Raw genomic sequence first — 27,383 nt, forward strand, 5'->3', positions numbered from 1 at the left:
CAGATTGGAAGTAAAATTTTCTCTATTTGCAGAAGGCATATTCTTATAGAAAATTCTAAGGAATTTACTAACAAACTACTAGAACTAATGAATAAGTTCAATAAGGTTACAAAATACTAGATCAATGTTTAAAATCAATTTTTTCTATACACTTAACATGAATAATTTGCAAATGAAATTAAGAAAACAATCTCATTTACAATAGCATTAAAATGTTATAAATAAAATTAATAAAGAAGTAGGAACTTTGTACACTGAAGACTACAAAACATTGTTGAAAGAAATTAAAAACCTAAATCAATGCAAAAACATCACATGTTCATGGCTTAGAAGACTTAATATTGTTAAGATGGTAATACCCCCTCAAATTGATCTATAGATTCTTCACAATCCTTATCAAAATCCCAGCTGTGGGGGGGGGGGGGGATCTGGGTGGCTCAGTTGGTTAAGCACCTGCCTTCAGCTCAGCTCATGATGCCAGGGTTCTGGGATCACCCTGCATCAGGCTCCCTGCTCAGTTCAGAGTCTGCTTCTCCCACTCCCTCTGTCCCTCCTCTTCATTTATGCTCTCTCTGTCATGCTCTCTCTCTCTCTCACTCAAATAAATACATAAAATCTTTGTTTAAAAAAAATCCCAGCTGGATTTTTTTTTTTTTTTTTGCAGTAATTGGCAAGGTAATCCTAAAATTCATATGGAAGTGCCTGGACCACAAATTAGCCAAAAATATTACTGAAGAAGAACAAAATTGATGTACTCACATTTTCCAATTTCAAAAATTACTACAAAATTTACTATACTAATCAAGACATTGTGTTATTGGAATGAGTGAAGACATCTAGGTCAATGGAACAGAATTGAAACTCCAGAGATAAACACATATATTTATGTTTAACTGACTATAGACAAGGGTGCCAAGGCAGTTTAATGTGGTAAAATAATATTTTCAATAAATTCTCCTGGAACAAATGGACATTGCATGCAAAAGAATGAAATTAGATTCTTATAGCATGCAATAATTCAAAATGGATCATAGATCTAAACATAAGAGGTAATGCTATAAAACTCTTAAAAGCAAACAGAAATCTTTATGATTTGAGCTAGGAAATAGCTTCTTAGATATGACACCAGAAAGCACAAGTGACAAAAAACAAAACAAAACAGTTACATTGGACTTCTGTCGCATGTGTCCTTTACAATGGTAAATGATAATACCCAGTGTAAAGAAGAAGATATGAAGAAAAGACAGCATGGTACCACACTAGGATGTAAGCTTTCTACTATAACCCCAAGGTCCAGAAGACTGCTGGGTTGCTAGTAGGTGCTCAATAAATATTTGTTGAATGATAATTATCAATGGAAATATAAATTGATATAAGTTTTATGGTGGCAATGTGGATATATGTGACAATAATTAAAATACACATACCCTTTCCTCATTAATTTCAATTCTAAGTATCCAAAAGAAAAAACAGAACAAGTTCTCAAAAGTGAATGTGCAGATTTATGCACTACATTTTAATTTACTTATAGAATAGATACTTAGTGATTATTTGATGGGTACCAAAAAAATATACTAATGCTACAAATATAATGTAGAACTATATCAAACTGCTTTCCTCCTTGAATAATAATTTGATTGATGGCATAAAAATATTTAACTAAGTAAAAAAATCTGTATCTATTTTGATTAAATTTGTATTAAATTAGTACTAGAAAAATATTTTGAACATGAGCTTAAAACATGTTGCTTCACAGAAAAGTAGGAATAAGATAAGCCAAGAAAATAATGTGACTTTGTTCTGGAAGTTCTAAACAACATAATATAAGAAAAACAGGTAAAAATTATAATTATTTATGGAAGAGACAACAATATTTGCAGTCTATTACGGTATTCCTGAAAAATCTAAAATAAATTGAAGGATAATTTAAACTAATTGAAGTTGGGACACCTGGGTGGCTCAGCAGTTGAGCATCTGTCTTCAGCTCAGGGTGTGATCCCAGAGTCCTGGGATCAAGTCCCATATCAGGCTCCTTGCATAGAGCCTGCTTCTCCCTCTGCCTATGTCTCTGCCTCTCTCTCTCTCTATGTCTCTCATGAATAAATAAATAAAATCTTTTTTAAAAATAAATAATAAAATAATTGAAGTTTAAAGTAGGAAGGACAGTTGGAGTTTTTTGTTGTTTTTTTAAGCAGACCCCATACCTGGTGTGGAGCCTGATGTGGGGCTGGAACTCACGATTCCTGAGGTCAAGACCTGGGCTGAGATCAAGAGTTGGACACTTAACTGACTGAACCACCCAAGCACCCCAAGAGAGACAGTACTATATGTACCTCACGAACATTATTTTTGAAATTTAAGAGCATAAAATACATAAAACCCAAACCATTTACACAGCACAAAACAGAAAAATTACTTCAAAATGTTTCAAAATTTGCTGAGTAGTATAAAACATTTTAATAAAATAAAAGGCTTGGGGTCCCTGGGTGGCTCAGTTCTTTGAGCATCTGACTCTTGGTTTCCTTCAGCTCAGGTCATGATCTCATGGGTCATGAGATTCAGCCCCTCCTCAGCCTCCGTGCTCAGTGGGGAGTCTGCTTGAAGATGCTCTCCCTCTGCTCCTTCTCTAGCTCATGCTCCTTCTTTCTTTCTCTCTCAAAAAAAAACTTATCTTTAAAAAATAATAAATAAAATAAAAGGCTTATCTTATTTCTGAATAGGAAGCTCAGTTTTATACAGAAATCACTTCCTTGTAATTTTATTAGTTTAATGCAATGCAAATCAAAATCCCCATAGAACTTATAGCTAGCTATAAACTTGAGAAAATGTTTCCAAAGTTTATCAGGAAAAATAAAACAGAAAACTGGCCAATAATAGTGTAAAAAGAAAATAATAGAGGCCACTTATCCTACCAGAGAATTCAAAGAATTTTAACAGTACCAACCTGGCCAAATTGTTAGCAAATAAATCACTACTGTTGTAGGGTAGTTTGTTATGCAAGAGGAATTCAAGATATGCAATTTAAAATGATCTTTCACCTATAAGATTGTCAGAATATTATACATGCATGCATATATAATTGATTCAGCCTAGTTATACAAAGACAATGAGCAACATTTTACACTGTTACTGGCATTTAGTATAACTAGTATAACTTTTTTGGAGAGCAATTTGGCAAAACATACCAACAGCCTAAAATATGTACATAGAGTTTGACCCAACTATTCTCCTTCTAGAAAGATATAATGAAAATAAATAATACAAAATCAAACATTTACCTACAAGGATGTTTCCCACAGTATCATTTATAAAGCCCCCAAAATGGAAATATCTTAAGTGTATAGTAAGAAGGATTAGTGAAGGGAGTATAACATGATATAGCCACTAAATAATAGGATAGATCATCCCTAAAAAGTTAGATTGTATTTAGAATACTTAATGACACAAAAAGTTAACCATAACATTTTAATTGATACATTGAGTAATAAAATGCTGGTTAAAGATAATTCATAAAGTATTATCTCATTGCAATTATAGAAATATAAGTATGGAGAGAGACAGAGGGAGAGGGAGAAAAGCAGAGAGTCCTAAATATAACCAGGGGTCATTGTTAAGTATTGGGATTATTACTACTTATTTTTTTCTTTCTGCTCTTCTAAACTCCCATTTTAAGAAGCAGGAAGAGAGTATCAGTGACATGTTCGATTAAAATATAAGTTGATGCTGACGAAACTTGCAAATGGTCAGGGTATGTGAGAGTTGAGAAGACTTTAGAATACTGTAAAAATTAGGGGCATCTGGGTGGCTCAGTCAGTTGAGTGTCTTCTTCTGGCTTGGGTCATGATCCCAGGGTCCTGGGATCCAGCCCCACATTGGGCTCCCTGCTTGCTGGGGAGCCTGCTTCTCCCTTTCCCTCTGCCTGCCACTCCCCCTGCTTATGCTTGCTCTCTCTCTCTGTCAAATAAATAAATAAAAATTGGAAAAAACTACTGTAAAAAGTAAAAAGAAAAACATCTCCTGAATCTCTTCAAGTAACTTGTTGATTATGCTTTTTGTCTGAATTAGAAAGACAAATTAAAAATATTCTGACAATATTTCATGCACTTCAAAGTCCTTTGCTGAAAAGATAAAAGGAAGACCTAAATAATATTTGTACTCTGATATTATCTGATAGCCTAAATTAGGCCAAAGTAAAATATTTGCAAGATAATTTTCAAAAAAAAAAAGAAATAATTTTCTCTCTCTTCTTGATAACCTTGGTAAAAAGTATTTATCTAGAGAAGAGATGGTTACCAGAGGGGAAGTGAGTGGGTGGATGGATGAAACAGGTGATGGGGATTAAGAGTACACTTACAGTGATGAACACTGAGTAATGTAAAGAATTACTGAATCATTATTTTGTACACCTGAGACTAATATAACACTGTATGCTAATTGTACTTCAATTAAAAAAAATAGATTTTTTTCCAAAATAAATAAAATTAAAAGTATCTAAATATGATTGTTCATTAATGTAGATGAAACCTATGGAAATCAAATATAATATAGTATACAACTGTGTATACTTAATATTGTGTATAAGATGAGAATTTTCATGTTCTCTAATGTCAGAAAAGTAGCTTTTGCTACCTCATGCACTACGTTTGCCTACAGCTAGAAGAGACACCAGTGAACTCTGTAGACGATATCGTTCCATGTGAATCACATGTGCACAATATCCATAAAACATACCCCAACCAATGTACTTAAAAAAGCAAAATGCTCTTAAGCATTTTCTTAAATCTAAAGATGTCCTCACATTTCTTTTACCTTTTCCTCCTGAAAGGTAAGTAACAGCTATCGTTGTTCCTAAAATAAGATTTAAATCTCAGGAAACTGTATTTCAGTGACATAACTAAGAATGGATAGACAGTACCTTGCATTCAATAAGCTCTCTTACTGTGTTATTATTTTCACTTAGTTCTTTCTATTCTACCTATTGGGTACAAGGCTTCATGCTAGTTATGTTGGAATATATAAAGTGTTTTGGTGTAAGAATATTATACTCTAGGGATGCCTGGGTAGCTCAGTGGTTGAGCATCTACCTTTGGCTCAGGTCATGATCCTGGGGTCCTGGGATCAAGTCCCACATTGGGCTCCCTGTATGGAGCCTGCTTCTCCCTCTGCCTGTGTCTCTGCCCTTCTCTCTCTCCCTCTCTCTCTCTCTCTGTGTCTCTCATGAATAAATAAATAAAATCTTTAAAAAAGTTTTTAAAAAGAATGTTATACTCTAATTGTCAAGGAGAAATTTGATTCCTATTTAGGAGGATGCAGCAACATGACTTTCCACATCATGGGTAGCAAGAAGCTTTCTCCTTGGCACTTTTGTAGCAAAATCTCTGAAGGAAAAACATATGAGAAATGGCCCCTGAAACTTTGCCAATGGTACGTCTCACTCTTGGGCATATTCCAGGAAAGGTGTTTTCTTTTCTTTTGTTTGTTGTTTTTAAATTATTAAACATCGAGGGACACTATTTAAAAAAAAAAACAGTATCACAGCAACCCCTCTTAAATCCTCTGGTAATTTCAGGTCATGATTCCAAGAGCATTAAATATAAGTACAAAGTACATGCTGGCTCAAATATAAGTGATTTTGAGTTAGCCTCGAGTGTCCTTCATAACATGTCATATCTTGAGTTCTCTAGAGAGCAGAACTGAGACCATAGTTTCCTTGTTTATGCTCTCTGTACCTCCTGAGATACTCTGCAAGCATGAGCCAGGCACTTCTAGCAACCATCTTACTGAATTAAAAGATATACTCAGCCATGCGTACAAGTTAGAAAAAGACCCAGAGCAAAAGGAGCTTAGGTGATCTTTGATAGCTTCTGAGTTAGGATTATCTTAACTCCTCTACTCTCCAGTCATATGAGTAATAGAAAGCTGAACATACCTCTTTGGGAGAAAATGCTATGCCACATTCCAGGGATGTGCCTTCCTCTAACTCCAAAGAATATATGTCAGGAAATGCACGGTCTTTGAATTCCTCTATAAGACATAAAAAAAAGAACATATATATTTTAAAAGCCAGATACATATCTATAATACCACTATTAAATGTAGAAATGAAATTTTGAGAAACCTCATTAACATGTTTATAATAGTAAAAAACCAGTTACTGTGCAGGACTGCATATGGTTGCTGTTGGTTAAAGAATGACTCAATACCAAGGTTCCAATCAGCAAAACTGATATTCAAACATGCATCAAACATAGATTCAATTAGCAAAGCAAACAGTAAACCCATCTTTTAAAATCTCCAAAGGTCAAGGAGCATATCACAGCCATATTCACAAGGATATAGAAAGGAATGAAGGTCAAAGTCAAGTAAGGGACTGAATCTTAGGCCCAAGAAAGTGAGAGACTCCCTCTCCAGCAAAGATAGCAGGGAAGACCCAGATCTTCTCTGATGCCTCCAAGAGGCTACAGTGAAGATAAAGACAATTTTATCCAAGGTCACTTTTTGACAAAATAGAATCAGTCCAGACATAAAAGCATTAGATGGAGATACAGAAACAATTGTCAAAAAATAATGCAAACTTCAGGGTAAAAAATTATAACCACTTACAGAAACTTCTACCAGTTCCTGAAAGATCAAATGTTTGTTATAGTAGAACCTCTGTCCTCATCTAAACAATTCTAAAAACTCTTATTTTCTCCCTCAAGTTTTCTGATTAATCCAAGGAATGATGATCATTTCAATCACCCCTAGGTGGAAATGAACTTCAATAACTCATTGCACCCGCCTTTAACTTACTCAATTTCACTCACTATGATGAAAAAACTATTACATGACCAAAAAATTCATACAGTGTATATTAACACCAGCACAGTTTGTAGTGTGGGAAAAGATACACATATTATACAGCAAAGAATGCCCACCTAGAATGGGTATGTATCTGGAACATAGAAAATATAATAAAAACAGATGGATAAATACTCAAATATATTTGGAATATATATAAACATATAGTTGGTGACATGCAATAATCCAAGACAGCTTCAGTAAATATTTCTTGAGTGCCTATAATGCACACAGCACTATATTGGACAAGTCTAGCAGAAAACAACAATTATAAACATAGTCCTTGACCTCGTGGATCTCACAGTGTAGTTGGGCAGTCAAACAGGTACACAACTCTCTTTGATATAAGGCAGACATTGTTAGTGCTAAAATGAGACTTACACAATGTCCTAGGGGAGTAAAGATTAAAAAAAATAATTTCAACCAACTGGACAGGCATGGGTATGGGGCTAAATACTCATAGGAACTCATGAGTTTTAAGCTATTTTATAAAAGAGGGTGGGATCGCAGACATCAGGAACAAAAGAGGAAGAATCATGCTAGGAGAAGGGGAGCCCAGTGCCATTGGAAGGAAACATGGAACACAATCTGGCTGCAGCAGAGACAGACAGAGGAGCCTGCAATGGGAAAGGTGACAGGAAAGACAAGGTGGAGTCATACCCAAATGGTCCTCAACATTTCCTCTCCCATAACTCCTCTATCCAATAATCTTGAAATGATCATGAGGAAAACCAAGTCTAATTTGTCACAGGAGGGTATTTATGTGTTAAAATACTTGTAATAATGAAACACATTTTCAGAACATTTTAAGTATAAACTTTACTGCAAATTGTTAATAATTATTAAGATCAAGGGAAGTATCTCCTAGACTGTGTGAGTAGCCTGCTGCTAAGAACCCTGCTATTGGTAATAAGAAACCAGCAAAAGTTTTTGAGTAGAGGATAGATGTGATAAGATTCTTGCTTTAGGGAGCTCACTCCCAGAAGAGGTCTGAGGAGAAAAGCTTAGAGGCAGGGGAAGCATTTGAAAAGATGATGCAGTGGCCTCAAAGGAGGCTTAAGTGAGGGATAAGGCAAAATTGTGGAAACGAATGTACTTTGCAGACTAGTTTTGCAGATTAACAAGAGTCTGTGATCCAATGAACAAGGTGCATGACTGTATATGAGGCAGTCAGTGAGAGTAAAGTATTAAGCAACTAAAGTTTCAGCATCCAGAATAAAAAAAGAAGAAGAAGAAGAATATGGACTTCATATGTATTTCCAGTTGCCTGCTGCTATCATTCCTGGGCTAGCGCACAGTCTTATTATATACCACGCTCACCTAAACCTGATCCTCCTCCTGTATTACATCAACCATGAATTTTACCTCCAGTCATTTACCTCTTATAATCAAAACCTGAGAGAGATTTGAGCCTGGCTCCTCCTCCCTAATACCCATGTCCTCTTGGTAACCAAGTCAGAGCACTTCTGTCTCGACACCTTCATACTCCCTTGCTTCCCATCTCTAGCACCACTCCCTGTGTTCGGGCTTTCATCACTTCTCACCTAGATGGCCACAACCCCTAGCTGACCTCCTTCTCTCTGGTCTTACCTTTTCCCATTTCCACATGTTCCTCCAGCCCATTTTCAACTTTGCTCCAAAAGAAAAATTAGCAAAATGTGAGTTCTGATCATATCACTGCCTAGATATATGTCCTCTGATGGTGCTGCCTATTCTCCAGAAGAAAAGTCCAGAAAAGATCCTTCATGACCTGGATCTCACTTGCCCTTCCAGTCCTGTTCTTCCACACTCTGGACATCTTTTTTTTTTTTTAATTTAAATTTTTAAAATTTATTTATGATAGTCACAGAGAGAGAGAGAGAGAGAGAGAGAGAGGGAGAGGCAGAGACACAGGCAGAGGGAGAAGCAGGCTCCATGCACCGGGAGCCCGACGTGGGATTCGATCCCGGGTCTCCAGGATCGCGCCCTGGGCCAAAGGCAGGTGCCAAACCGCTGCGCCACCCAGGGTTCCCACACACTCTGGACATCTTGAACTACTTACCATATTGACTCATTTCTAGACCCTTGCTTGCATTCTTTTACATATTCCCCCTTTTCTTGTGTATCTGCAAGACTAGGATTAGGCATGAACTTCTCCAAGAAATCTTTCCTTAGGCTGATTGCTGGTCTTCCCTAACATACGGTCCCTTAGTACCATGAATCTACTTGTCTCACAGAACCTGCCATGCTTGATGGTAATAAGCTGATCCTTTGACCACTTCACCTACTGTTACAGATGTTCTTCATTTGTCACTTAGATTCAATAGCCACCTTTCTCTGTTCTGCTCTGTCCTGACTTCTATAGGTCAACTCATCTAGGCCCTCTTGCTCTTCTGCCTCTGACTTGGTTCAACCTCACAGACACACCAGTAGGCTATCAGAAGGTAGGAGGTATTTATGCCTTCATGTCTTCACTGCCTTGTCTACGGTTCTGGCATAGCTGCAATTCCCTTACAGCTAAAGCTCTTATCAATTGGCTCCTCTTTCATAGTTTCACCGGTCACGGGGTTGCAGTAATACCTTGCCTCCTGTTAGTCCTTCAGGTGCAGAGGTAGTAGCAGCATCCATTCCTGGTTGATTTCTTTTAATCCAGCAACCACCTCCATAGATAATTCCTTCATTAAACTCTCTTCAGTTAAACCCTTTGAGTGAGTCATCTGTTAACTACTAAAATCCTGACTGATACACTTGCTGTATACTTCTTGAGAACATGTAAAATATCTTATTATCTTTACACACTCAAAGTCTAGTATCTAGCATATGATTGGTATGCAACAAACATTTATTGAAGAAGAAATGACCAAACTAATGGTTGGCAAACTTTCTATAAGGGTCCAGATATGAAGTACTGTAGGCTCTGCAAGCCATATGGTTTCTTTCTCAACTATTAAACTCTGCCATAATAGTATGCAAGCAGCCATAAACAGTACACAAACAAATGTGTCTGTACTCTAATAAAATTTTATTTATAAAAACATGTATCATGCCAGATTAGCCCACAAGCCTTACTGTGCCAACCCTTGGAGCAAACAAATGAAATGTCTTTGTAGAAGTGCCTATCTTTTAAACTTAATGTGACATAAAGTTACTTAATACATGAGTAAACATATATAAAGAACTCTCTAAAGACATTTACCTGAAATTCTTGGGCAATTAAAATTAGCAATTAATTATTTCATTTTCATTTACAGTATATGCTTAACCTTATTTTCTTTTACTTATATGTAACATTCTTAACTAACTATATTAAATCAACTAAGCATAGTTATATGTTATAAATCACCAAAGCATTCTGATATTAACATTGATATATTTCTAGAAATAAAACCATGGTGGGTTACAGAAATAAGAAAAGCATGCATTAAGTAATTAAAAATATTTAAGAACAATTGCCCTTGACTTACAGTATTTTTAGCATTATACCGTAAAGCAACTTAAAACTATCTTATAAGAGTATCATTATAGTATAGAAGCCATACTTGATTTATCTTTAAAATCCAAAGAAAAATATTCAAAGTCTTGTAGATTAAATTCCACTCTGGCACGTGTTATGCCTTTGTTTTTTATTATAAATGGGATAATCTGAGTAGTACCAACATAGGTACCACTGAAGTTGAATACATCCTAAAATTTAAAAAGAGAGAAATAATTAGAAAGCAGAATAATATTTTATGAAAATAATGTAAATCAAAAATTACACTTTGAGAGTAGACCTTAAAGTTCTTATCACAAGAGAAAGAATGTAACTATATTTGGTGATAGATGTTAAATAGACTCATTATGGTGATCATTTTGCAATACATACAAATATTGAATCACTATGTGGTACACATAAAACTAACATAATGTTATAGGTCAATTATACCTCAATGAAAAATGTATACTGTTATTTTTCATCAAGGATATTAAAACTCCTGTTCTCTAGCAAAACTGGTCACATTTTCCTTCCTCTCCCCTACCTCCTCTATGTAATCAGCTACCAAATCCCATTTATCCTGCCTCCTTCACCTCTTATCCTTAACGTAATTGTATGAAATTAATAATTCATCACTTACCATTTCATTTCTAGATTTGTACTTTCTCCGATTCTCCTCTCCACAGATAAGTCACAATTAAATTAATCAAAAATGTGCACTTCCTATCTTAAAATGTGATGATTCTCCTCCAACTACCAGACAATGTCCAAGTGCCTCAGCAGGCTCTAAAGTTCACCTTGACCTTCCTCTGCCTCACCTTTCTCCACTCCTATCCTGTCATTCATACTTCAGCAAGCTATATGCACTGCCATTTCCAATCAATACCTGATGTTTCACCGTTCTGTGTCTTTATCAGTGTGTCCCTTCTGTTAGGAAGGCTTTTCTCTAACTCAGAATTGCCTGATAAAATATTATGTATCCTTCAAATCCCAGTTAGATAAATTATATTTTATTATACTGTGCTTGGAACTACTTCTGTTCCTTCTTTTCCCTCACCATTACAACATCAGAAAACATGTTTATTTGTTTACCAATCTGTCTCTCCTAGTGGACCATAGGCCTGATTCATTTTTGTATTCCTAGCACCTAATGCCTAGCTTTAATATAGGTAAGGAATGCTTATTGAATGTATCTTAACTTTAGCTTACCTTCCAGGTATGTGCCTACATCACAAAGCTCTGTAGAACTCTTCTTATGGCAGATATGGCTATATATATATATATATATATATATATATATATATATATATATATAGCCTTAGTTACTTAGTAAAATAATTACATACAACATTAAAGAGAAAGTGGCAACAGTATCCTAATGTTAAGGAAATTATTGCATTAAGGTCAACCGGCCACTATTTGTTTCACCTAAAATATCAACCCGGTTCTAGAGGTAAAATCTGTAAAATCCAATACAGGTAATAAAAGCTTGATGCTTTGTATATGCAAAAAAAAAAAAAATTACTTCTCTTACACTATTCTGGCCTTGTACATATGCTCATTTGGATAAAATGTCCTAATTGTTATTAAGATACATAGTCAATGCCATACAATTATTAAATGTCTTACTGATGATGCCAGAATATTATTTTTTAAAAGGCAGCTAGGCAGCCATGTTTAAAACTTAACATAATCAGAGAATATTGATATATCTTAATATAAAGTCTCAAAAATTACTCAATTGTACCATAACATGCAAAGCATGCCACAAATGCCTTCAGAATATGGAAATAAAGTAGTCAAAGTCTCAATACACTTCTAATAATGTTCAAGGAGAAACACCATGGCAATGGAGAAAGCACTCTGGATACCACAGGGTTTAACCTCCAAGAATCACCATAGTCTTGGACAAGCTAGCCTAGTGTCTCTCAATCTATCTATACCTATCACGCCTTCAGTATCAAATAAAATATAGGTTAGAAAATTATAACTCAAAGTCAGACACTAGAATTGTGGTGATGCCATTAAAGTACAGACTAGTAACGAGGCCCTACCTGAGGCACTGGCAGCCTCATCCATTTTTGCTCAGTTTAATTCAGTACCAGAATGGTGCAAGGTGCTGTAGTACTAGTAGGAAAGAAGGACAAAAGTGCAGATAACCTGAAAATAATATGGCAATTGCCTTGATGAAGATGTTTCTAGAGTTTAAGATGTTTGTAACACCTTAAGAATGTCACAATGGAGGGGCACATGGGCCTGCTTTGAAGGACCAGGGTAAAGTTTTTAGATAGACAAGACCAGATTTAATTCCTGAAAGACTTGCCAGAAAAAAAAAAAAGTATGCGTGTATACTCTAACAATTGTAGAACAAAATTTTATCAGGGTACACAACAATAATTTAAAAAAATAAATATAACTATAGTTCAGAAAATACAAATCAAGACCACAGTGAGATATCATTTTATACCTAGTAGACTGGTAAACATTAAGTCTTAAAATACAACTTATGGAGCAATGGCATGTGGAGCAATGGAAACTTGAGAAGAAAATATGGAAACTATCTTGTGAAGCCAAAAATGCACACATTCTATGACTTAGCAACTCCACTCCTAGGGAAACTCTGGCATCTGTACCTCACAAGATATATACATGAATATTTCCAGCTGTAGTGTTTGCAATAACAAAAAAAGAAACATCTAATTGAATGGACAACAGAATGAGTCTACAAATTAAAACAGGCCTATATAATGGACTATTAAGCAGTAGTGAGAAAATACAGCTACACGCAACTTAGATGCATTTTGGAAATGCAATATACAGTTAAAAGTAACTCACCAAAGACTACACACAGCACATCTTTATCATCAAGCTCAAAAGTGAACAAACTAAACTAATGAATTGTTAAGGAATTCATACATATGTGGTGAGTCAATTAGAAAAAGTAAAGGGAGAATAATCAGAAAATTCAGTAAAGCGGTTATCTCTCTCTCTCTCTCTTTTTTTTTTTTTTAGAGTGGTTATCTCTTAAAGAGGGGTAGAATCATGATGAAGCCTACAGATGACTTTAATGGTGTTAATAGTATTCTGAAAGTTAAGTTCAGTGATGAATTCTGAAACCTCCATTTAATATTCAGCTTCATCACATATTTATACTACATATATTAATTTCTACATGTCAAAGTACTATATAATGAGATATTTTTAAACATAAATAGGCTGACTAGGGATACATAATAAGAGTCACCACACTCAGAAAATGATTACACAAATGGTTAACATACTAACATACTCACCGGATTAATTTCCACGTCAGCAATCTCAACAGATCCACCAATACTAAGGTCTATGACATTTGCATGGTGAATAGCAACCTTATTTGAGAGAAATACAAAGCCTTGTAGAAACCACATTAAAATCTACTCATATACTACTATAGTATTACCTGGCATCTGGCAATTTTTAAAAATGTAAATAACCACAACATATTATAAATATTACAAGATTTATTCTGGTGGTTGTCATCACATTTCTTGTTATGCAGAATTGATATTCCTAAGAGGAATGAGTGTTCAGCTCTTAAAAACCTCCACCACAAATGGGACCAGTTCATAGCTTGTGAATTTAACTGCAGAGTTCTACCCATTTAACTATACATTATTGCCACTCTCTGTATGCCTTTTGTACTTACCTAATTTCAATGGATTATTCAAAATTAAAACAGATAGGGAACTGAGTACAAACATACTTCTTCCTATAGAGAGATACTAATACCCACAATGACCATAATAATAATAATGAAAGTAGCTAAAATATTGCTAAGTAAATGAGCCAAGTATAGTGCTAAATACATTGTCTCCTTTTTAATTCTCAGTATCCTGTGAGGTCAGTAATATTAATATCCTAATTTCTGAGTGAGGAAAACTAAGGGTCAGAGAGGCAGAGTATTTTGTCTTTTTCTTGATGTTTCAAAACAGCAGTGGCTAAATTTCAACCAACGACTGCCTAAACACTCCATTGCCTCTGAGAAAATTAACAGAGTGAACTAAGAATCTAGTTGTATAATTCCTATAAAATTAGAACTGTAGATTATCTGAACATGTAAATGTCTAAGCAAAGTCTCAGAAGCACAAAAACAGCATTCACTGAAAGCCCTACCTGTATAAGAACAGGGAGCATCAATTCTGGATTTAAATCTAAATATATATCTGAGAAAGAGATAGGACTATATCTTACTCTTTCCATAGAAAGACACTGACACCATTCATAGGCAAAAAAACCTCCAAACTGTCATATTTTCTAAATTATTGGGGAGAGTGACATGTCATTTAATTTTATTAACTAAATCACTATATTCATAATATTATATGATTTCCACATCTTATTTAAAAAACATATAGTATATGTTGGCTAATTGAATTTAATTTTTTATTTAAAAAAGATAAAGAATATATAGTGCATAAACAAAATACTTGACTAAAATCATAAAAAGGATAATTTATGATTCAGAGGAAATTACAAATCGACATGCTCTTCATTGATGAACCCCATAATTAAGTCTCAACACCCCATAGCTGGCTTTACCCACCTCCCCATTATTCATTATACTGACTCTACAACAGAAACTAACATAAAATGTGTGCTCAGTAAATATGTGTTGAATGGAAGAATAAACTAATCTTATTATATAATGTTAAAAAGGTAAGCTTTGTAAAAACAGCATACTCATCTAAAATATAGTAGAAATTAATCTTCTAGTGAAATCTATTTTTAGTGGCCATATTTTTTATTTTTTCCAGAATATTAGATAAAAAAATACTGCCCAAATCTCAGACCATGTACCATAATATATCATTTACAATCATCTTTCAATACATATTTCTTCATAAAAGATATAATCAGTAGGTTGCTTATTTAGGGCAAATTGGTATTTATCAAGTTAAACTACATATTATTTAAAGATTGTTATGAAAAAAAGGGTTGTTATGGGAAATTAAGGATAAAATGGGGATATATCTGAAACTATTCATTTTGACTTGATAACAGTATACATATTATTTTTAATATGAGTAAATGTACATAGTTGATCATCAGATTAAAAAATCAAGAGTAGGGGGATCCCTGGGTGGCTCAGCAGTTTAGCGCCTGCCTTTGGCCCAGGTCGCGATCCTGGAGTCCCGGGATCAAGTCCCACATCAGGCTCCCTGCATGGAGCCTGCTTCTCCCTCTGCCTGTGTCTCTGCCTCTTTCTCCCTCTATGTCTATCATGAATAAATAAATAAAATCTTTAAAAAAAATTAAGAGTATTTCATTCCTTGTGTTTATAATAAATTTTATCAGAGACTAGTCTTCTATGTTTTATTTACTCTATTTAATAAACAATTAGAGAAGCCCCTAAAATCAAAGTAATATCTTTTCAATTACATAATTCCCAGAATATAAATTAGTAAAATATTTTATGTATGCTATAAAATATAGATGTTAACACCATATATAATTTGCACATAATTCATATAGTCTTTGAAGCTATTTAGAATTAACATCCCAAAATTGATTAATTTTTCCTAAGGTATCTAATTAAATCAAATATCTAACTAATACCATGAAAAAAGTTATCCTTCCCTCTGTGACTAGTGAGGACTTATCACAACTCAGAGATGCCAAATATCATTCTAATTTCATGTGAAAAATGCCTCATGTTAATGAAAAGTATCCATTTCAACTTAGCAGAAATTTCCATTACTAATTTTTACCAAAAATTTTCTACAAAACCTCTTGCCAGGTTCTGCTATTTCTACAAGATTGTATAGGTAAGGTTGCTTATCCTATAGATGTCTAAAAACTGCATTTCTTTAGAAATAACTAAATTGCTAACAAAGTAACCGAAATTTTAAAAATTACTCATTAGTATCATAACATTCAAACCTATTCCCATTAGAAGAAATCCTTAAAACAAGTTTTCTAAGAATAAACACACACAACATTTTATAGCATTATACTTACTATTATAAATCTCTGAAACAAATCCACATAGACATATATAACATATGAATATATATGTATATACATAAAAAGTATGAATATATACACACACACACTCACACACTCACATACCTTTGCTCTTGTATCAAATTTTTCTGCTACAGTAGGTGTACAGGAGATATTGAGAACAGTTATACCTCCAAATGGAATGATTCCTTGTGATGGAACAATATTAATGGTAGACAAAAGACTCTGGTCACAAACCTGTAATTGAAAATTTGCAGAACTGCTACATTATCCTTTAGAGTTGCTGTTCTGAAGCTTTCATAGGAAAGCTTCCAAACTACTACCCAGAGAGAGAACTCCTGGGCACAGGACATGAGATGATTTTGTAATAAGTTTTCCAATACCAGACGTACAAATAAACTTCAACAAGGATTTGTACCCCTAACCCAGCAAATGGAACTTTTAGTAGTGGTGGCATCCAGTTCAAATAGGATGATGAAGTTTACTGTCTGAGCATTATTAAAATTTTGCAAAACTTACAGGAAGAGATATATCTGTTAGAGAAGATGATAAAATTCTGGATAGTACTTTGATAGTTTGCTTTTACCCTGACAGTAAACACTGAAAGCAAAGTTAGTGGGGAGGCAGATGATAAAGTAACCTCTTCCTGTTTTTTATTATTTCCTTAATAGCCTAATATCTAAGATATAATTTTGACCTTCAAAAAAGTTATAAGTAGCTTACCAAAGCATTTATGGTATGGTTTCTCAGGGGCTAATTTAGGACCATCTACCATGCTATAAGCCAGAATAATTTAAAGGAAAATTGGTTAAGGTATTTTGGGGATGAGGGAACAAACAGACTTCAGAACTAATTTTGAAGCAAGAGTAGAAAAAGGTATCTGCATTTGTTTGGGCAGATGACATGTAGATATAAAGCTTGAATGAAATATCTCAAACAGACACCTAACTCTGAGAAACGAACAAGTGGTAGTGGAAAGGGAGGTGGGTGGGGAGTTGGGGTGACTGGGTGATGAGCACTGAGGCACTTGGCAGGATGAGCACTGAGTGTTATGCTATATGTTAAAAAATTTAAAAAAAGAAATATCTCAAACACTGACCTCTATCTACTGTCACTATTGGAAAATATTAATATGTTTTTCAGCAAAAAAATATTCTATCACCACTTTAAACACCCCTCACCCTGTAATTTAAATCAGGAGCAACAACTATAAATACAGTATCTTTAGAAGGAACTTGCTTTAGGTTCCAGTTTCTACCATAACAGTCTTGATGAGAGTGAAAATGAGGAGAAGAAGAAAAGTATGTAATTAAATATGAAGTTGTAATAGCAACAATAGATAATTTTTTAAAAGATTTTATTTATTTATTCATGAGAGGCAGAGGGAGAAGCAGGCTCCCTGCGAGGAGCCTGATAGGAGACTCGATCCCAGGACCCCGGGATCATGCCCTGAGCTGAAGGCAGATGCTCAACCACTGAGCCACCCACCCAGGTGCCCAACAATGGATATTTTTTAAAGTGCTCTTTTTTTTCCAAATTATCTTTTTCTCAACAAGACAAAATGACAGGAAGGGAAAAAAGGCCTAAGAAGAGGAGAGCCTAATGGCGGAAGAAAGGAGAAATTATTTTTGTGGGAAATTAAAAGGACAAAGTAGCTGAAATGTACTCAGATAAGTCTCACATAAAATATCGAAATATTAGCATTAGTCAATTTATAAAGACTACAGTATTAACACCACAGTGTTCATGGAAAAAATTAATTCAAATTATAATGTGATCTGATCCAAATAAGATTCCAAGATTCTACATTACCTTGAAATAAGCATGGTTTTGTCCTACATTGTGAAGAATGGCTTTCCTCCAAGTTGTTAAACCTTGAGGACTATTACTGAAGAAGATTCGTGGCTCCAAAAGCATGACCTTGGTATGACCAAGCTAGTAACAAAAGGAGAAGAGAGAAGATGCAATAAAAATAGTAGTAAATTTTTTTTTGCCCCTTCCAAATGACTCAAATTATTTCAGCTTCATGGAAATTTCTAAAACATAAACTGTTATCAGATGTTATGATGTACTTAAAGGAAAGGAAAATAGAATGGAATATCTAAAGTACACTCCTAAACTGAGGAAGGCAGGGGGAATTAGACAACACAATGAAGGAAGTAAATCCAGGACTGAAAGTCATGTTGGAAATCATAGAGATATCTATCCAACTATGTACAGGGTGTTACTGTGTGCTGTGCAAAAGGAAAGAGTTCAAGAGTGCCCTAGCATGGTAAAATGTGCCAAATGAAATCATCTAGACGTGTTTTAACTATTAGTCTTCTTCTAGAGCTTTATATGCTGATAATGCACACTTTGCTTATCTGAGAATGGGGAGGTAGTTCACTGTGATTCACAGAGTTACTTAGGTGCAACACTTCTCCTTACTCCCTGCACAAATCACTTCACAGAACTACTGTATCATAGTACAGTTTTTGAAAATGCTGACGTTATCCACCTTTCCCATTTCACAGGAAAGCAAACAATAGCCAAGGGGAACTAACCCAAGTTTTCCACTTGCTTATACAGTGCTCTTTACACCCAACTCTGTTTATCTATGATAAATTATTGTTTTGGGAGGTTTTAATACATTCTTATAATTATTTGAGGAAAATGACTTGGGTAATTTGAACAATAAATTTCTGAACAAAGCTAACACATGAGAAAATGGTCAAGTAAGTTCTTCATAAATTAATGACAAACATTAAATGAACATTTTATTCAGTCACTTAACGTTTCTCCATTTGTACTTTTCTTAAGAGAAACACTTCATAGTTCATTTAACTTAAAGGATCTCAAAAATTTACCATAAAATCATCGAATTCATTATTCTCATATCTCAGACTTTAATTCTTAACCAATCCTAGTGTAGGGAAAGCAGAAAGTAAATTTAATCAAAGGGTAATAGCAAAGACGGTGGAGGCAAACAGATCTGGATATGAATTCCACCTAGGGCATTTACTGCATGTGTGAATTTGTATTAAACACCCACTCTAATCCTCCATTTTCTCATCCATCAACTAACTGAGTTATCGGTATAGTTGTTAGAAGGCTTAAATTAGGTAATACATGAAAAGTATTTAACATCCTGCTTGTCACATAGTAATTAATAAATGATATCTATTATTAATACAAAGTTTAAATTACTAAATTGCTCATCTTCTAATTGTTAGAAAAAGTACACATGAGGTGAGTATGTGGGCAAATTTATATTGCTAACTTTATCAAACACAGTTTTGTAAGTAATAGCTAAAGAATTGTGTGCATATGTTCACCAAAATACAGCTATAAGAATGTTAAGAGAAGCACTATTATAGTAGCGAATAATCTGAAACAATACACATCCCCACCAGCTGTGTAATGGAAAAATGATGGTATAGTCACACAATGGAATACTATTCAGGAATGAGAATGAATACTCTGTCACCAAATGTATCAGAATACAACAAAGCCCCCAAACCTAATGATGAACAAAAGAAGCTAGATGTAAAAGAGTACAAATGTTTTGATTACATTTATATAACATTTGAAACCAAAATTAATCCATACCCTTAGAAGTAAGGATAGTGATAACTCTGGGAGGGACACAGAGGGACTAGAAACGTGGATGGGGAAGATGGTTCTTTTGCAATGCTAGTCATAGTCTGCTTCTTGATCTGGTTGATCTGGGTGTGAGTTACAAAGGTGCTATCAGTTTATAAAGACTGAATGATACAGAAGTCATAATATGTATACTTTTCTGTATATATCCTGTACTTCAATAGAAACTTTTAAAAAGAATAGCAAGTAATTTAAACATAGGTAAAGCAGTAGGGTCCAGCTTATTTCAAGGCTAGAACAGAGGAAAGACCCTACTGATTTCTGACGGTCACTTGTCATCATTAAAGTGAATGAATGTCTCATCTCTTAAGGCTATGAGTTTCTTCATAGCTGAAATATTTAAAACCATGATCATGGCCTGGAGAGAGAGATGAGAATCAGTAAGAGAGCACTGGCTTGAGTTAAATTACTGAGAATATTGGGGAAAAAATTTGGTACACAAGTAAAGTGGATTCTTGGTGATTATGAGACATGAAGTTGAGGTCTTCTGGGCTCTACCACAAAAAGAAAGTCAAAATTACATATTGAAGCTTTAACTTAACTCATTTTTATTATAAGAGTATATTGTGTAAAATTAGAATTTTCCATATCTCCTTGTTATGTAAATTATGTGATCCATTTCAAACTGAATTATTAATTACTACCAGAATTCTAAAAATGCAATATAGCAGGACAAAAATACAATTTCCTCTATTTTTCTTTGGTTTCTGTCAATGAAATAATTTAATTTCAAGTGGCCCTCATGGTATTGTATGTTTATAGAGGCACTAACGGCAATCTAGTATTATGGCACAAAGGTATTGGATTTGTAAATTGATTCTAGGTAACACAACACATTTTTTTTTTTTAGCAAAGTCTTCATTTATGGTAGAGAAGTGGCGCCAAGGAGATGGTAATTCAGTTAACTAAATATTGCAAGCAAAATCAGTTTTGTGAACATAGTATATATATACCCAATTGTATAAACATATATATATCCAACCAATTTAGAGTCCCCCAAATAAAAATCATATCCAAAGGAAATCATTACACGTGCAACACATTTTAGTGTCAGCGTGTTTCCTTCATTGACATGAAGAACAAATTCTCCTCTTTCCGGAGAACTGAAACCTGGCTGCCATGTTACTTCACATTCCAATGAAGAGTGTGGTTCAACTGTGCCTACAGAGAATTTAGAAAGAACAGACATTTACCACATTTTAATTATATTCATTTTAATATACAAAATAAGAGCTGGCATAAAAATATATAACATATTGACATTATATAACAAATTATTTAAAGTAAACTCAAAATATATAGAAATGCTACATGAGAGATTATCAAATGAGTACAGACTTACAGGTTTGATTCAAATCTAAAATGCATACTTTATTTTCCAATTTTATTAGGCAGATCAAAATATTTGATAAAAGTATGCCAATATTTAGCAAAACATCCCCTTCACATGTTTCCCAACACTCTGAAATAGTTATTAACATCAGACACTCATTCAGTTTTCAGAGGAAGGAATTACAATTACCAGAGGCTTTTTGTTTTTAAATGTCCACATCCCTAGAGGTATAACTTCTGATGTAGCTATAGAGTAATTAACACATTTCTATAATTCAAATGTACTGAGAACCTAGGAGGTAGCAAGCACATTTGGTATGAGCTGCTTTATCTGTTTTAATTCATCATTTCCTTTGGAGTAAGAAAATAATACTTGATAGAAAGAATGACTTAGAAGTTCTTTCTTCAAAGAGAGGATCATCGAAGATTCAAATGCACAGGGCATTGAACAGAAAGATGAGTGACCATCACAAATATACTTTGCCTTAAGGTTAGGTTGACTTGCATGTGATGGCAGTTTCTGTAATCTTAAAAAAGAAGACACAGTACCTACCTCTTAAATTTGCAGTGGCCATGTAAGGATATAATACACGTAAAGCAATCAACATAGTGTGTGATGCCCAGAATCCACCCAGTGTCAAATTTTATTATTAATACTCTGGAATGCCAGTACTATGGTAGGCACAGTAATTTATAAAAAGAAAAGAAACTGCTCATGGAAAAGCTAACGGTCTAGTGGTGGTCCATCAGGATTATATTTGTTTGTAAGTAACAAAAAGTCCCGCTACAGTGGGTTAGGTAGATAGGAGTTTACTTATTTTATGCAATCAGAAGTCCATCGATAGGTATTTCAGGGGTACCTTAGCAGGCTGACAATGTCTTCAGGTAGCAATGATTCCTCTAGCTTGCTATACTACCATTCCTTAACATGAGGTCTTCTCAGTGTAGAAAAGTGTCATAGCATAGTGGTTTAAAAAGCACAAATTCTAGGGTTGGAATCCCTGGTTCCAATTTCAGCTCTGCCATTTTCTAGTTGAAAACTTGGGACAATTTACTTAACATATATATCACACAGCCTCCTCAGACATAAATGGGGATCACAGTTGTAGGTAACTCAGAGAATTGTTGTAGGGATTAAAGAAGCAAGTATATGTAAAAGTGCTTCAAATGGTGCCTGGCATGAAGAAGGAAGATGGAGCTAAAAGAAACTTCTATCTATATCTCATTGGCAAGAAAGACTGGGGACCCAAGAAAGGCTGAGGAAAAGAAATTTCTAGATATGAACATTGCTTCCTCCAACAAAATGAGGTTCCTCCTAGAAAGGGGAATGGATATCAGATATGAGCATAGCAATATTTATTACAATAGAATATAGATGGGAATAAATAATTATAGATGACATAACAAATACAGAGTGGGAGCAGGTAGAGGGAGCTTAAATTAGCCCAAGGATATAGACGAAACTTCATAATAAGAAGATGGCATTTGAATTGTGAAAAATGAGCAGGAACTCTGCAGGACAAAGCCTGGGGAAGTATAAAAGTCAAGTGACCACACTGGAAGAGAGCTGTGTGTCAAGAAGACTGATAAGAAGTAACTTTGACAAAGCAGATTGGACATGGTCTATAAAGACACCTGAAATACAAGGAAAAGTGCCACGCACTGTGCTTTCTGTACACACTCAGTGCCTTCAAATGTGCTTAATCGAACCTATAACTACTGCAATGTGATGCCTGTTCAAAACAACTAGAGAAGGTTTATCCAGAATCTCTGAAATGTGCAGAAGTATTTTCTCTCTCTTCTCTGATTATTCACTCAGCTTTTCTCTAGTACTGAGGCAGGACTCAGGCTTACCAGTATTAATAATTTAAAAAAAGAGCTTGGTCAAATGAATCTGCCAAGTAATGATGGAAGTATAACTTGAATGCTTAATACATATAATCTGGGATTTATTAAATCAATACATGTTAATAAAAAGATTAAATATGGCTATATCAATGATTTCCAACCTTACTGAAGGTACAGTACTACTTTTCCAATGCATAGATCCATAAATATATCCATACTAAAATTAGGCAAATTGAAATTAATACTGAAGCTTGTTTATAACACTCACTGTTACAAACACTGGTAAACTAATATAAAAACCATGATTTGGAAATGACGGACACTCACAAGAATATACACCTATGGCAAGATTTCTACAAACCAGTACTTCTCTATGATCTAAAATATAGTCTACTTAGATCCCAAATGATGAATATTCCTAAATTAAAAATAAGGAAGGATTACAAGGAAGAAGGGAAGGGTGTAGGGAAGGAAAAAGAGAGGGAAGTAAGCAGGGAACAAGTAATTGGTAATGAGGATGGCTGGCTAGATGCATGATCAACTATTACTATTCTGAGGATATTTTCAGGGAAAAAAGAAGTAAAAAAAGAATTAGCAAATTTTCATAATCAAATAACTATATTTCCTTGACAACCACACTTTGCCAGTCTTTACAGAAGGAGTTTTCCATATATTTAATCTTTATGAGATATGTTAGTCTCTCCATTTTACAAATAAGAAAACTAGTGCTTATAGAGTACTCCTCAACAATCACAAACATAGCAAGAAGCTAAGACTAGTTTTGAAATCAGGTTTATCTAACCCCAAAGTTTGTTTTATTTCCCATTCATGCAGAAACAGACTTCAGCTAGTTATAAAACACCACATGAGTCACTGCAAGTACAAAAATCCAGATCCTTCCAGCTAGCTGAAAAGGCATAACATGTACATACAATGAAGATGCTGTATCAATCATTCAATTTTTTTTTTTTTTTTAGGGAGAGAACAAACATGCATACAAGCAGGGGTGGAGGGGTGGAGGGGTGGAGTAGGGGCAGAGGCAGAGAGAGACCATCTCAAGCAGGCTCCATGCTCAGCATGGAGAATGATGTGGGGCTCAATCTCATGACTCTGAGATCATGACCCAAGCCAAAAATCAATTGCAGGTTGCCTAACCCACTGTGCCACCCAGGCGCCCCTTCATCATTTAACTTCTAACTTGCCATCTTATTTCTTTAAATGATAGCTTGTATCTTCATGAGGTCCTCATAGTATATCACAGTGATGTCTGCTGAATTTGACAGGCTACTTAGATAACACTTTAACAGTTACAAGGGCTTAGTTTTGTAACGGGCACATTATATGGAATTACAGATTCTGGGGAATGGCAGAAACAAGGTTAACAAGACACTTAACAAATATATAGAACCACCCAAAACAGTAAATTGGAGATTATTTTCTATTATTTAAAAAATTACTTGCTTAAATGTCAATTTTAAGTTTCTGATTTTATTACCTGTATTAAATATTGATTATAAAGAATTTATGGATTATAAAGAATTTATGATGATTTATTTTGTCAACTTGGCCATACTTGGCCAAGCTATTGTGCCCAGTTGTCTGGTCAGTCTAGCTATTGCTGTAAAGGTATTTTTCAGATGTGCTGAACATTTAAATCAGTACACTTTGAGTAAAGATTATCTTCCACAATGTGAAAGGGTCTCATCCAATAAACTGAAGTCCTGAAGAGAAAAAAACTGAAGTCCCTTTGGATTCAAGACTGCAAAATTAATTTCTTCCTGGGTTTCCAGCCTGCCAAGCCTACTGGAGTACCCACACAATTGTATGAGCCAATTCCTTAAAATCAATCTCCTCCCTCCCTCTCTCTCTATATATTTCCTTTTGCTTCTATTTCTCTGGAGAACTCTAATACAGGATCTGTATTTTCAAATCAAATTTACATATTTATGTATGTAAAAATAAATGCCCCCGGGCACCTGGGTGGCTCAGTCATTTAAGCATCTGCCTTCAGCTCAGGTCATGATCCCAGGGTCCTGGGATCAAGTCCCAACTGGGCTCCCTATTTAGCAGGAGTCTGCTTTTCCCTCTGCCCTTCCCCCTCCCTATGCTCTCTCTCTCTCAAATAAATAAATAAAATCTTTTTAAAAAATGAAATATAAATGTCCCAATGACCATAGCTGATTTGTTTCTATTTTTAGCACCACTATGCAGTTCATACTCAAGAAATACTGCCTGAATACATGTATAAATCAGTGTCTAAATCAAACAAATAGAATAAACTATTACCTTTAGCTGGACGCATGGAAAACGCCATTCCTCTTTCTGTGTTTACAGGTTGCCATTCAAATTTTGCAAAGTAATTCTGATGATTATACAACCCAACTGTCCCCATAAAACATGTTTTCACCGAGAAGCCTTGTGGTCTCAATACTAGCTCACTAGAAGACAGCTCGAGATTTACTGGCATGACAACTGCCATCACTAGGATATGGCCACCAGGTACATTGTTCACTGTGAAGGTGAAAGACCTGTAATACAGCAAAAGCAGTCAAACTTAATTGACAATAGCTTTTTGCAATTACAGAATTCAGTTACATGTAAAAATGCATGTATTACTGATTAATACCCACAATTAATCCTTTATAAGCAATACATCAAAATATTTATGACAGACCACACTGAAATATAAATCTACAAATTGATGCACATATAGTTTCTATGTTTGAGGACCAAATATATTCTACAATTATTGAGTTAAATAAATACATATTCTACAAAAGGATACTTTGATTCCAACATATAGAAGTTCAAAAATAAATCCTACTTCCAAAATTTTCCAATGGTGGGAGATTCAAATATCATCGAAATATAAGTACTAGATGTAGGCGGAATCACATATGAAAATTGCTTGGTTTTTTGAAGTTCTTCCAAATTAATATGTAACTGGATCAAAATATGCATGGATAGCATATTAACAACATGCAGTAGACGAGTATTTGTGGAGTTCACACAAACATCACCAAAGTTAAGGATAGAGGGCCCTGAAAAAAAAGAAAAATAATTAAGTTTTATGTCGGCAAATGTATTCAGTAATTTTAAGTTTCCATACTATATTTTCACAAATTAATTTATAAAAAACGGCACTTAGAGAAATATTTCTTATAGTATCAGAAGTTATTAACCAAAATTTTTATCTAAATTCCCATAATGTGGTATTTAGAGATTATTGGCTAAAATTCAACATAAATATATCTTAATTATATGGAAAATTACATTGAAAAATTATTAGCCCTCATTATAACTCGTTTTAGTATACAAATTTGCATACTCCAATATCTTCTCCACTTCCATCAATACATTTATGTTCATTTAACCAGAATTTACAGAAATTGGTGATTTTTCCCATTGCTCAGGACTTAATTTTTCCCTTTTATTTTTTTTAAGATTTATTTATTTAGAGAGAGAGACAGAGAGTACAAGTGTGAGTGTGAGTGGGGCGAGTTTTCCCTTTTAAATGACAAAAGTTTTTATATCATATAATTTTTTTAAATTTTATTTATTTATTCATGAGAGATACAGAAAGAGAGGCAGAGACAGAGGCAGAGGGAGAAGCAGACTCCCTGCGGGAAGCCTGATGCAGGACTCGATCCCAGGACCCCAGGATCATGACTTGAGCCGAAGGCAGACAGACACTCAATCACTGAGCTACCCAGTTGACCCTATATCATATAATTTTAATAATTATAAGTCTTCTACATTTCTTAACAGCTTGATTTAATGGTAACTGATATACAATAAGCTGTGTTAAAGTGTAGAATTTCTGGGGTGCCTGGGTGGATCAATTTTAGTATATGTGCTGCCGAAGCAAGCACTGCCTGGGTGGATCAGTTGGTTAAGCATCTGCCTTCAGCTCAGGTCATGATCTCAGGGTTCTGGGATGGAGTCCCACCTGGGGCTCCGTGCTCAGTGGGGAGTCTTCTTGTCCCTCTCCCTCTGCCCCTCCTCTTGCTTGTACTCTCTTTCTCTCTCTCTCCCTCTCTTCCAAATACATAAATAAAATCTTTAATTTTTTTTTTTTTACATAAAGTGTAGAATTTCCTGTGTTGGCATATGTAACACCTATGGAACCATCACCACAATGAAGAGAGTGAACATTCCTCACTCCAAAGTTCTCTCATCCCCCTTTATATTCTCTCCTTCCCATCATCCTCACTACTTCTCCTTTCCAGACACCCACTCAAATGCTTTATGTCACTGTAGATCA

At 34.7% G+C, this 27,383-nt stretch overlaps 1 protein-coding gene across 5 annotated transcripts in view; it reads right to left on the minus strand.

The window, feature by feature from the left end:
* Positions 1–27,383, minus strand: part of CFAP47 (cilia and flagella associated protein 47) — a 502,530-nt gene that overhangs the window by 418,472 nt on the left and 56,675 nt on the right. For all 5 annotated transcript variants that reach the window (XR_012026084.1, XR_012026085.1, XM_072815366.1 and 2 more), the window contains exons 14-21: positions 25,944–26,160; positions 25,406–25,647; positions 20,970–21,100; positions 18,113–18,235; positions 16,406–16,537; positions 13,588–13,665; positions 10,359–10,503; positions 5,930–6,024 (exon numbers count right to left, since the gene is read on the minus strand). Coding sequence is in view for 3 of the 5 variants with exons in the window: in XM_072815366.1 (XP_072671467.1) it covers positions 5,930–6,024; positions 10,359–10,503; positions 13,588–13,665; positions 16,406–16,537; positions 18,113–18,235; positions 20,970–21,100; positions 25,406–25,647; positions 25,944–26,160 (1,163 nt within the window). In the remaining 2 variants the exon portion in view is untranslated. The remainder of the gene's footprint in view (positions 1–5,929; positions 6,025–10,358; positions 10,504–13,587; positions 13,666–16,405; positions 16,538–18,112; positions 18,236–20,969; positions 21,101–25,405; positions 25,648–25,943; positions 26,161–27,383) is intronic.

This window comes from Canis lupus, chromosome X (genome assembly GCF_048164855.1).
Source record: "Canis lupus baileyi chromosome X, mCanLup2.hap1, whole genome shotgun sequence".
Classification (NCBI taxonomy): Eukaryota; Metazoa; Chordata; class Mammalia; order Carnivora; family Canidae; genus Canis; species Canis lupus.